The sequence below is a fragment of the Canis lupus genome, chromosome 22 (genome assembly GCF_048164855.1).
Source record: "Canis lupus baileyi chromosome 22, mCanLup2.hap1, whole genome shotgun sequence".
NCBI lineage: Eukaryota > Metazoa > Chordata > Mammalia > Carnivora > Canidae > Canis > Canis lupus.
In genome coordinates, this window is record NC_132859.1 from 24,633,741 (window position 1) to 24,646,847 (window position 13,107).

The 13,107-nt window shown below is 39.3% G+C and overlaps 1 protein-coding gene across 3 annotated transcripts in view; it reads left to right on the forward strand.

Annotated features, from left to right (window-relative positions):
* Positions 1–523: 523 nt before the first annotated feature.
* The window catches only part of PIK3R4 (phosphoinositide-3-kinase regulatory subunit 4), a 77,659-nt gene continuing 65,075 nt past the window's right edge, over positions 524–13,107 (forward strand). For 2 of the 3 annotated variants that reach the window (XM_072792811.1, XM_072792813.1), the window contains exons 1-3: positions 544–1,060; positions 2,240–3,019; positions 11,243–11,376. In XM_072792811.1, coding sequence (XP_072648912.1) covers positions 2,287–3,019; positions 11,243–11,376 — 867 coding nt within the window. In that variant the 5' untranslated portion in view covers positions 544–1,060; positions 2,240–2,286. Of the gene's footprint in view, positions 1,061–2,239; positions 3,020–11,242; positions 11,377–13,107 lie in introns of all 3 variants that reach the window. The other variant, XM_072792812.1, reaches the window with a different exon arrangement.

The window sequence follows — 13,107 nt, forward strand, 5'->3', positions numbered from 1 at the left end:
GGGAAAGTATAGGAGTGACTGCTTATAATCATAAAATTTCTTTTTGGAGGTAATGGAAATGTTCCAAAATTAAATTATAGAGACGATTGAACCGCCCTGTAAATACATAAAAGGCCATTGAGTTGTGTGTTTTAAACATGTGTAGTATATAGTATGTAAATTATATCCCAATAACGCTCTTAAAAAATTCAACTGGGATATATTAGCTTTCTTAAATAAACCTGTGAATTCTTTTGTATTTATTTAATTATTTAATTATTTATTTTATTTTTAATTTTTAATTATTTATTTTATTTTTAATTTTTAAACCTGTGAATTCTTAACTTTGTCCTGGCGATGTCAGAAGCCTCAGAGTTTAGGCAACGATAGAATGAAGACCACGGTGGGGAACACTTGACAGAACGTTTGATTTCCTTCCTCCAGGTTCTCAGCGTGAGGCCACGCCTTTTCTTCGTCTCCTAGCAACCCACTCCCTGGCCGCCCGTTCTCTTCCTGTAAGCCTCGCCCCGTCGTCACTTCCGCTCCGCAACAGGAAGTGAGGTCAGAGCCGGCAGCTTTCCCGGGAGTTCGGCGTTCTCGGTGTCTGCATCAGCCGAAGAAGTGGTTTTCCTGGCGCTGGCCGCCTCCGGCTCCGTCCCGCGCCCCGCCTCCGCGCCTGGTGGTGAGGCTCTCGAGAAGTCTGGGGGCCTTGGAGGGTCCAGAGATCCGCGCGGCACGGAGGCGAGGCCTGGGAGCGCCTGGCTCCCGGGGCAGAGGAGGGGACTGGCGGGGGCAACTGCGGGTGTCGGTGGAATCCCCTCCGCTCGGCTTCGGTCGTCTGCTGCGGCACCGAGGACTTTCCCACTTCTCTCTTGCGGACCACCTTGGTTTCTGGAAACTGGGACTTCTCGGCGTCCCTCCCCCAGCGTCCCACCTCCCGCGTTTGAAGGAAGACCCCTCGTGCGGAAGTCTCGCCCGAGGCTCATCCGGCTGCTGACTCCCCCGCCCGGACCATGAAGTGATCCGTCCCGACCTCAGTGTGAGCGACGGACCGACTTGTGACACTTTGCAGAGTCCTGGGGTAAATGTTTCTATGTGCGCATGGTCGCGCGCGCGTGTGTGTGTCTTAGATTTCCTGCAAGGTAGGAGCCAGGAGAACCCGGGGCTGTGTTTGGCCACTGGGTATTTTGGTTTACTTACTTTTCTTTAACCTCTCCACTAGGGGTTCGTCCCTGTTTTGCACGATGCCGCGTGTTAATTGGTGAGAATTAGCACCCTGGAATTCCAGCACACTGGAATTAGGTTGGGAGGGTCCAGGAGTGACTGATTTTTTGGGGGGTCTTAGCTTGATCTTTGAGGAGTTGTGACCTATTCGATTCAGGCGATTTTTAGTCAGTTTTAAGTTTTTATTTTTAAATTATTAGTATTTATTTATTTAATCGTTTTAAGTTTTTAATGTGTTGGTGTCTCACACCCAGACCACGGGTTCTTCTTGGACAGACTGTGTCATATAGTACTGTATGGATCCTCGTAACCCCAAGCACAGTGCTGAACACACAGTAAAGGCTCGTTAATTTTTAAACTTACTTTATTATTTTTTAAAGATTTTATTTATGGATTCATGAGAGACAGAGAGAGAAGCAGAGACACAGGCGGACGGAGAAGCAGGCTCCATGCAGGGAGCCTGATGTGGGACTCCATCCCGGGACTCTAGGATAACACCCTGGGCCGAAGGCAGGCGCCAAACCGCTGAGCCACCCAGGGATCCCTAATTTTTATTTTTTATTTTTATTTTTTTAAAGATTTTACTTATTTATTCATAGAGACACACACACACACAGAGGCAGAGACACAGGCAGAGGGAGAAGCAGGCTCCATGCAGGGAGCCTGATGTGGGACTCCATCCCGGGTCTCCAGGATCACGCCCTGGGCCGAAGGCAGGCGCCAAACCGCTGAGCCACCCAGGGATCCCTAATTTTTAAATTTAAACGGCAGAAAATACACATTCTAACATTTCCAATTTAATATTGAAGGGGGGATCTATTTAAATATGGTTCAGCTCCCGGAAAGGACAACATAAAATAGCACGATCTTTTTAGATAAATGTGTCTAAAATTTAGAGGCTACCTGGAAGACTAGATACGGTGCTTGCCGTGGAAGAGAAATAGGGTACATCTATCTTTTAGGAAGAGAGCATGTAAATAATGACGTTTCGTTGCTTGTATCTTTTCTTTTTCTTCTTCTTCTTTTTTTTTTAAAGTAGGTGTTCTGTCCTGACTTACTGACACAGAGGTACTTGCTGCCATTATGGGAAATCAGCTTGCTGGCATTGCTCCTTCCCAGATCCTTTCTGTGGAGAGTTATTTCTCAGACATCCATGACTTTGAATATGATAAGAGCCTGGGAAGCACTCGGTTTTTTAAAGTTGCTCGAGCGAAGCACCGAGAAGGCCTGGTGGTTGTGAAGGTCTTTGCAATTCAGGATCCCACATTGCCTTTAACCAGCTATAAACAAGAGCTGGAGGAACTGAAAATCAGGCTTCATTCTGCACAGAACTGTCTGCCTTTTCAGAAAGCAGTGGAAAAAGCATCTGAGAAAGCAGCCATGCTCTTTAGGCAGTATGTGCGAGACAACCTCTATGATCGCATCAGTACCCGTCCCTTCTTAAATAACATTGAGAAGCGTTGGATTGCTTTCCAGATCCTGACAGCTGTGGACCAAGCACACAAATCTGGAGTCCGTCATGGGGACATCAAGACTGAGAACGTTATGGTCACCAGTTGGAATTGGGTCCTCCTAACTGATTTTGCAAGTTTTAAGCCCACTTACCTTCCGGAGGACAACCCAGCAGATTTCAACTATTTCTTTGACACTTCACGTAGGAGAACTTGCTATATTGCTCCTGAACGTTTTGTTGATGGTGGATTGTTTGCTACTGAGTTAGAATATATGAGGGATCCTTCAACTCCACTTGTAGACTTAAATAGTAATCAGAGAACAAGAGGAGAGTTGAAGCGCGCAATGGATATCTTTTCAGCAGGTATTCAAGTTGATCAAGTTTGCTAAGGGGAAATATGCATATATTTTAACTCTGGAACGTTGAAATGTAGTTTTTAGAAAATCCCATATGTTGAAAAGTTATTTTCTTGACACCTCACACACTATTCGGATAGATATAGCAGTCTTTTATTGGATATGTTTACATGCTGAGGAAGTACAGAGTGGTTCATTTGTTCAGATATTTAAGAAATATTTGAATTCTTCTGTACGTATCAGGCACTTTTTTTTTTCCTTAACGTAAACTCTACCGCCAATGTGGTGCTCAAACTCAGGACTCATGATCAAGAGTTGCATACTCTACCCACTGAGCCAGCCAGGCACCCCAAGGCACTGTCTTAACACTGGAGACAAATGGACACTTACGTTTCTCTTTTCAAGATGTTTATGTTTAATGGGGAGATAGATATGATATTGAAAAAGCAATTTCAGTGCAGTGTGATTTGCTGTGGTGGTGATAAGCATTGGGTGTTGTTATTGGAATGTACAAATATTTAAATTTGTCTCCGTGGTTTGATGGGTAGAGAGGCAATATCAGGAAAGGCCTCTTTGTTGGAAGGATGATTTTTTTTAAAAGATTGATTTATTTCAGAGAGAGAGAGTGTCCTTGTATGTGCATGAGTGGGGGAAAGGGGCAGAGGGCCAGGATCTTTAAGCAGACTCCCAGCTGGGCCGGGAGCCTGACATGGAGCACAGTCTCACGACCCATGAGATCATGACTTGAACTGAAACCCGTTGTTAGATACTTAACTGACTCAGCCACCCAGGTGCCCCTGGAAGGATGATTTTTAAACAGACCTGAAAGATAATTGGGAGCTAGCTATGGCAAGGATAGCTTGTTTCAAGCGGAGGGTATTCCTTATACAAAGACATGAAGACCAGATCATGAGGCACTGATTTATTAGGCTACTTTAAGTAGTTTACTATATCTGGCGCATGGAGTGTAGAGTGTGAGGTTAGCAAGCCTCAGATCATGGGCTGGCATGCCCATGCTAGCCTATGGGGACAGCATCAGGTATTATTTTAAGTAAATGCTGTAGCATGGACAGTGGATTGCAGGGAGCTACCTTGGAGGCGGGAAAACCAGCTAGGAGTAAACTGTTACCATCCAGATAAGATGTGACCCTGACTGACTGAAAGTTGTGACAGAATTGGAGAGGGAGTGGAAGAAAGAACACTTCAGAGATAATTAATAGGTAGAATTGATTGGTAGTAACGTCAAGAGCACTTCTTTCACCCTGACTTGGGAAACGGGGTGGATTGGCAATGATGGTCACTGACATAGGAGAAATAGGAGGACGAATGGGTAAGAGGTGGGAAGATGAAGTCTTCATTAGATATGTTGAATTGAAGGCGTCTGGGGGATATCCAGGGGAAGATGTGCAACAGGCAGTTGGTAATAAAGGTTTGGTGCATAGAGATTTAGGACAGAGGTGGAGATTTGGTAGTTACCAGGAAATAAGTAGTAATTGTAGCCAAGGGAATGGGTTTGTAACCCAGGAGAGTTTGTAAAGAAGTCATTCTTAAGCTTTTTTGAGATCCCCTTAAAGACTTTGATGAGATCAGTAGCCACCTTCTCTAGAAGAAAAGTGTCATGCATTAATATACATTATTTCATATACACAGACCACTTGAAGCCAGGCCATGGATTCTAGATTGTCTATGAAATTTTGGGAAAAGAAATGGGCTGAAAATAGTATCTGGAGGAATACCTTGTGAACTCTGCATCAGTGCCATTTTTCATAAATTTCACAAAGGTTTTACCATCTGTAGGTTTGCTGCAAAGAAAACATAAACTGAGCAGCTATATTTTAGATTATTTAAGAAAAATAATTAATGAAGAAGTGTATTTCATTGGAATCAACAAGCATTGTTACACAGGTTCATAACCTCTTCTGGCCCATTCAGCTCACTAATGTGTGTCCCAAGATAATACTGAGGGTTGTTTTTGATAAGCTAGGGTTAGCCTCCAGGCTGTGAGTATAACAAGACTAGAAATGTAATCCATCAGAGTCCCAACTTTTTTGATCAGTGAATGTATCTAAATTTTTGGCAAACCATTTTTACTTTTAAAATTACTATTTTGTCAATAGGATTCCCTTAGCTTAGAAACATGATCACTTTTTAACCTCAAGATGATTTTAGGCTTTTTCTTTTAAGAAGAAAATTGCCAAGTAAATACTTGGGGTATCACTGGCATATAATTTATTAAATCCTTGTGACTTATTTATAACTGGAAGTTTGTTAGAGTTTTAAAATTTCAAGAGTCAACGAAAAGTATATATTTATCTTTTCTGTGTACGTTATAGTTCCATAAACTTCTTACTCAGCATTTATTATTTCCATACTAGAGTCCTACACTGTTTTGGGTGAAGATAGGCTCTTTCTTTCTTTCTTTCTTTCTTTTCTTTCTTTTCTTTCTTTTCTTTCTTTTCTTTCTTCTTTCTTTCAAGAGGTGGGTGGGATCTGTCCCTGTCGCACTGCTCCTAAGATTTGATGTAGGCTCTTTGGGTTTTAAATGTTACTTTTCTCCATCTTGATGCATATCCATGATTCCTGGCTGCTGGTTTTGGAGACGTGTATATATTCTCTTTCTGGTCATGTAAGTGTGCACAGCCTTTTTCCTGGAGATCTTTCATTCATTACTTGACAAATATTTGAATTTTATCTGTCCGTTATATATGAGACACTGCTCTATACGTGTTGGGAGTACAGCTCTGAACAAGACTGACAGTTTTTGCCCTTAAGGAGCTTATATTCTAGTAGAGTAGAAAAAGAATAAGTAAAGAAGTTAATTTTCTTCAGTGTTAACTGCTGTGACAAAGAGTTACGGCTTTTACATGTTATGGCAAAGGTTGGTAGGAGACAACTCTAGGTAAAATGATCAGAGAAGACCTCTGAGAATGTAACATTTGAGCTGATATCTGAGTTATAAGGACTTAGTATTGATGAAGAGACCTTGAAAAATTTGTTCCATAGGGAGATACCATGTAATAACACCTTTTTCACAACAACATTCTAAAAGTCACAAGAAAAAGTCCCGTATTCACCTCTGTATTAGTTTGCTAGGGCTGCCATGACACAGTGTCCCAGACTTGGCAGCTTAAACAAAAATTTATTTTTCCTCCGTTCTAGAGGCTGGAAGTCCAAGATTAAGGTGCCAGCAGTATTGATTTCTTCTTAAGCCTCTTTGGGTTGCAGATGGCCACTTTCTCGCTATGTACTTGGCCTCTTCCTTGGTGCCCCTTCTATGGACACTAGTCATAATGGACTTAGGACCTCATTTAATTTTAACTTTTTAAAGGCCCTATTACCTGTATTTTAGGTTACAGGAACTGGGTGGTAAGACTTAAACATATGAATTGTGGGGAGGTAGAGATACAATTCAATCCATAACAACCCCCATTTACTTGTAAATAGTCAAATGTAGCTATGTTTCTATCTGACTTTTTACTTGGAAATTATTTCACACTTATAAACTGTAAAAACTTGTAGAAGAGAATCCCCGGATTCACTTGTTAACATTTTGCTCTACTTGCTTTATCACTTGTACATTTTTTGCACACTGCCCTACCCCCCATGATTTTTTCCTGAATAAGTTACATATATCATGGCCCTTCACCTCTAAATACTTCTGTATGTATTTCATAAGATCCTGCCTAGTCTCTTACATAACACTTGCATAATTGTATTGTTGCAGTTATCAACTGCAGCAAATTTAACATGGATAAAATAATTTATAATTTTAATCCTGATTTTGTTTTTGACCAAATAATGTCCTCTTTTTGCATTTTAACTGCTCCAAGACAGAAGCTAGTCTAGGGTTTGATATTGCATTTAGTTGTCATGTCTCTTTAGCCTCCTTTGATGTGAAACATCTTTACAGCTTTTTTTTTTTTTTTTGGTCACCATGATGTTGATTTTTTTTTTTTTAGGAATACCTCTTCTTTTAAATTTTTAAAAATTATTTTTATGGGGTGCCTGGGTGGCTCAGTCGGTTAAGTGCCTGCCTTCAGCTGAGGTCATGATCCCAGGGGCCAGGTATTGAGCCCTGCATTGGGGCTCCCTACTCAGTGGAGATTCTTCCTTCTCTTTTTCTCTCCCTCTGCCTCTCCTCCTGTTCATGCTCACTCTCTCTCTCAGATAAAATCCTTTAAAAAATTGTTTTTATACTTCTTATTTTAAACGATAGAAGTTGCAAAAATAATGAAGAATACTTCTCAGCTTCCGCACTAGTGATATATGACCAGTACCACGTCAAAATCAGGAATTGACATTGTAGCATTACTCTTAACTAGATATAGAACTTACTCAGTTTTCACTGGCTTTTACCTGCATTGTGTGTGTATGGACACGCACACACGAATGTGCTCACGCAGCTCACTCCACCCTTTTGTTTTTTATAGAATGTACACCTTTTGGGGTTTGGTTTTTCCTTTTGATTAGATTCAGGTTATTCATTCTCAGTGTACTGTATATATGAAAATGCATCTTCACAGTATCACATTTAGAGACAAATGGTGTTTGTTGGTGATGTTAATTTTGATTAAGGTCTTGCCTGATTCTCCCCTCTGTAGTTAGTTACCTTTTGTTTTTTTAATCCCTTGCCTGTGGGAAGAAACTTTTGAGACCATGCAAATGCACTGCTAGTCCTCACAACTTCCTTCTTGATTTGACATCCATTGATGATTCTTGCCTGACCCGTCTTTACTTTGATGGTTGCAAATGATTTTCCATTTCTAGCACTTTCTCCACATTTACCTATATCACATTTACCAGTAGACCCTCAGCATTCTGGCATACTCAGTGTCCTCTCTTTCCTCTCTCTCTTTTTTTAAATTATTGATACAGACTTTTTTTTTTTTTTTTTTTAATTCTTTATTTACTCATGAGAGAGAGAGAGAGGCAGAGACACAGGCACAGGGAGAAGCAGGCTCCATTCGGGGAGCCCGACGTGGGACTTTATCCTGGTCTCCAGGATCAGGCCCTGGGCTCAAGACAGTGCTAATAAACTGCTGAGCTACCCGGGCTGCCCTTGATACAGACTTCTTAATTCCTACACCCAGTTTGCTAGTATTTTTTGGAGGATTTTTGTGTCTATATTCATCAGGAACATCGGTCTGTAGTTTTCTTGTGATGTTTTTGTCTGAATGAGTTGGGAAGTGTTCCCTCTTCTGTTTCTTTGGGACAATTTGTGAAGGATGGGAAGTGTTCCCTCTTTTTCTTCGGGACAATTTGTGAAAGATGGGTAAGTATTTTAACATTTAAAAGACATGTTAAGACATCTTGTCTTAGGCTTTTCTTTTGTGGAATGTTTATTACTAATCCAATTTCTTTACTTTTAAGGTCTGTTCAGATTTTCTGTTTCTTTTAAGTCTGCTTTGGTAGTCTGTATCTTTCCAGGAATCTGTCCATTTCATTTAGGTTATCTAATTTGTTGACATACAATTGTTTAAAATATAGTGCTTTTTCATTTCTGTAAGGTTGGTAGTATGTCCCCTTTTCATAACTGATTTTAGTAGTTTGAGACATCTATCTTCTTAGTAGGAGTCTGTCAATTTTTTGAGCTTTTCAAAGCACCAACCTTAGATTTTGTCAGTGTTCTCTATTGTGTTTTATTCTCTACTTCACAAATTTCCATGCCAGTCTTAATTATTCCTTTTCTTCTGTTTGCTTTGGTTTTAGTTTACTTTTCTTGTTTCTTAAGGTTAAGGTTAGGTTGTTCTGCACTCTTTTATGATATAGGTGTTTATAGGTACACATTTCCTCTAAACGCTGTCTTAGTTGCGTACTATGTGTTTTTTATGTTGTGTTTTAATTTTTATTCTTCATGAAGTATGTTTCTAATTTCCCTTTGATCAATTGGTTATTTAGGAGTGTGTTGTTTCTACATATTTGTGAATTTTTCAAGCTGTTTTCTATTATTTCTTATTTCATTCCATTGAAGTTTGAAGAACACGATTTGTATGATTTCAGTCATTTTAAACTTACTGAGGCTTGTCTTATGGCCTAGCATATGGTCTAACCTGAAGAGTGTTCAGTGTACCTGAGAAGAATTTGTATTCTGCTGCTGATTTTGGGTGGAGTGGTCTTTTTTTTTTTTTTTTTTAATTTTTATTTATTTATGATAGTCACAGAGAGAGAGAGGCAGAGACATAGGCAGAGGGAGAAGCAGGCTCCATGCACCGAGAGCCCGACGTGGGATTCGATCCCGGGTCTCCAGGATCGCGCCCTGGGCCAAAGGCAGGAGCCAAACCGCTGCGCCACCCAGGGATCCCGGAGTGTTCTTTTGATGTCTGTATTAGATCTGGTTGGTTTGTAGTGTTTGTCTGATATTCTATTTTTCTTCTTGGGTATGGTGTTTTTAGTAGCTCTTTTAAATCTCTTATTCTGAAACTTGACACTATATAGGTAGAAATTAATTTAAGAAATTTATTGAGTGTTTATTATGTGTCAGGAACTTTTTTAGTTCCTGGAAGTTTTTTAATGAGTGAAGGAGCAGAAAATCCTTCCTCATGGATTTTGCATTCTAGTGGGTATACAAGACAATAAAATAAATACATAATATATTTAATTTGGCTGTTGGTGCTGTGGGAAAAGGGAAAGGAAAAAGGGACATGCCAGGTAAGTAAGGGGTAGTTGTGGTGTGTCTTGCAATTTTAAACTGCATAGTTTTCTTATTCCTAATATTCTAAATGACATTTGATGAAAGATCTGAAGGAGGTGGAGGTATAAGGTGAATATTTGGAGGAGTAGCAGTCTAGGTAGAGGGACCAGGAAATGGAGAGGCTGTGCGCTAAGGTTATTTAAGGATCTCTTTGAGACTTGTGAAATGAAATGCAAGGGTGCTTGGGTGGCTCAGTTGGTTGAGTAACTCTCAATTTCAGCCCAGGTCATGATCTCAGAGTTATGAGATCGAGCCCTACATGGGGCTAAACACTGAGTGTGGAGCCTGCTTAAGATTATTTCACTCTCTCTGCCATCTCCTTCCCTGTATGCATGTGCAGTCTCTTTAAAAACAAAACAAAACAAAAAACTTGTGAAATGCAAGTCATATAATGATTCAGTGAAACTGCTTTGTCCTTTTGGGAATGTAGGTAGATTTTTTTCCATTCCTTGTTTGAAGATTATGTAAGTGCAAAATGATTGGGTTATTTTTCCTTCCCTCTCTAGTCTTACACCTGTACTTTGTAGCACTCCTCACATGTTTGTTCACTGGCTTATTTTATGTCTACCTAGAATGAAAGCTTCATGAGGGCAAGGGTTTTATCTATTCTGTGTGCTGCTAGTGTCTAGTATATATATGGTAGATACCTAATAACTTTGATGATCAGTAAATGAGTTGTCAGATATGACTTCTCAGTTCCTTATGAACTTAAAGTCTAAAATAAGGCCATACTTTAAAAAAGTATTATATTTCTTATGGCTTGTAATCTATTTATCTCTAAATATATGTATGTATATATTATTTTTTTTTTTAAATTTTTTTTTTTTTTTTTTTATTTATGATAGGCACACAGTGAGAGAGAGAGAGGCAGAGACACAGGCAGAGGGAGAAGCAGGCTCCATGCACCGGGAGCCTGATGTGGGATTTGATCCTGGGTCTCCAGGATCGCACCCTGGGCCAAAGGCAGGCGCTAAACCGCTGCGCCACACAGGGATCCCAGTATGTATATATTATATACAAACATATTCTTTTTTTCTTAAATTGTATTTATTTATTCACGAGAGACAGAGAAAGAGAGAGGCAGAGACACAGGGAGAGAAAGAGAGAGAGAGGGGCAGAGACACAAGCAGAGGGAGAAGCAAGCAAGCTCCATGCAGGGAGCCCAAACGTGGGACTTGATCCCGGGTCTCCAGGATCACGCCCTGGGCTGAAGGCGGCACTAAACCGCTGAGCCACCTGGGCTGCCATATATACAAACATATTCATTTTAAATTAGACAACCAGGAAGTAATTTTATTTGATTTTTTTTAAGATGGAGAAAAATTCAGTGAGCTTCTTTTGACTTTACACTTTCAGAAACTGATGACAGGGCAGTAGATATTTTCCCCGTCTTGCTTGATTGTAGTTGTATGTTGCATTAATATTTTTAATTCAGTTTACTTTGGGTTTTTCATTTTGAGTTTTGTGAATTCTCTGAATTCTTGTACTGTATTAAAGATATTTTGCATGTTTAATGGAATTATATCTTTTATTTTCTAGGTTGTGTTATAGCTGAACTTTTTACAGAAGGTGTACCACTGTTTGATCTCTCTCAACTTCTCGCTTATAGAAATGGACAGTTTTTCCCGGAACAAGTGCTAAATAAAATTGAAGATCGCAGTATCAGAGAATTGGTAACTATGCTACAAGTATTCTCCATTTGGTTTTAATAGAATTATGTTCTGACTTTTGCATTAGACAGCTCTCTGGAATTTTATGAACTTGGAACAAAGCAATAAATTTTAGTATATGTGCTGCCAAAGAGAGCAATGTAGCAGAGCAATAAAGCTCCATAGACTATTATGAACAGCTTATTTTTATTTACTTTAATTTACTTTGTTAGGGAGAAATGTACAGTATTTTCCGTCTTTTCAGGCAGAGCTCATTTGACTAAGCTTTGTATGTATATAAAACACAATTTTATACTCACAGTCACACACACACACACACACACACACACACACACACACATCTTCAGCTCTGCTTTGGATAGATTTGGAAGGAAGTAAGAAGGTGCCGGAGGTTTAGAGATGTTGTCCGATAGAGCTTGCTAGTAAGATATGAAGAAGACATATATATAAAATGAAAGCTGGGAAACATCAGTGTGAATGTAATGCATTAGTATAGGGCCATTTCATATAGAAACACCTTGCCTGGTATGTCTCTCTTAAGGCTGTTCTGGAAGGGAAGGCTATAGAATCACTAATTAGTATAGCAGAAGAGATATGAGGAATCCTGTGGGAGGTCATTATAAGCCATATATATCCACCTTTGTGTTTGAGGGGATCTTTATTAAGTCCACCAATACAGTAACCGATGACTTGTAATGATGATGAGGCCCAGTCATGGAAAAGTATAGTATATTAAAATACTCTGTAGCAAAGTAAGGAAATACAGAATACATTTTAATTTCTCTTACAAATGGCAAGTATTAAAAAATAGGATGTTTTAGAGGAAGCCAAGTTAGCTCATTTTCAATGAACAGTGCCTGGATTAAGAGTTGGTATACCTGGCTGTTCTCTCTTTGGGTATGGCACTCATTTGTCATGTTACATTGGCTAAGTGACTTCATGAACTTGGGCCTGTGTTTTCTTAACTCTGAAAGGAGTGAATTTCACAAATCTTTAAGGCTTAATCTGAATGTAAAAGGAATTATACTTAAATCACTTTTCTTGATATTTATAGTGCATTTGATTCCCTGCAAGTTCAAAGCTATAGTGTATTTGATTCCCTGCAAGTTCAATGTAAACAGAAAGCTCAAAAAGCTAAAAAAATCATATATTTTTATGATATTTTAAGTATTTAAATAATGATTCACTCTGAGGATCTAAGAAAAATTAAACTATGCTCTGTTGAAAGAAAATTACTTCCCTAAGATACCAGAAAACATATGATAAATTAAAATTAAGTGTATCATTTTTAGGGTTTGTAGGATTTAACATCTCTTATAGTACTTTAAAAGTTTAGACCACTAATTCCCTTTTTGACTAGATCCTAGAACTATGCTTAAACCATGTATTCCCTTGGATTTGTGGTATTAAGGCTCTAAATCACAACTGATATATAAATAGATTTTAGTGGTTCTGGATTCTCTTCAGAATTGTGTGTAATTTTATATGTAAAAATTTTATGCACACAGTTTTTTTCTGGAGAATATCCCCTGGTTTTCCTCAGATTATCAGCAGTATTACCTGCTCAAAAATGTTTAAGAATCCGTGAGTTGTGGGCAGTGATGTATTACTCCCCTGTCTTAAATGGGGACTGCTGAACATCATGGTATATCTCCTGTTGATGTGCTTGGGCCATCTGTAATACATTACTGCATAATTTCCTGTTGCTTTGTAGGACAGTAGTAGAGTCACATA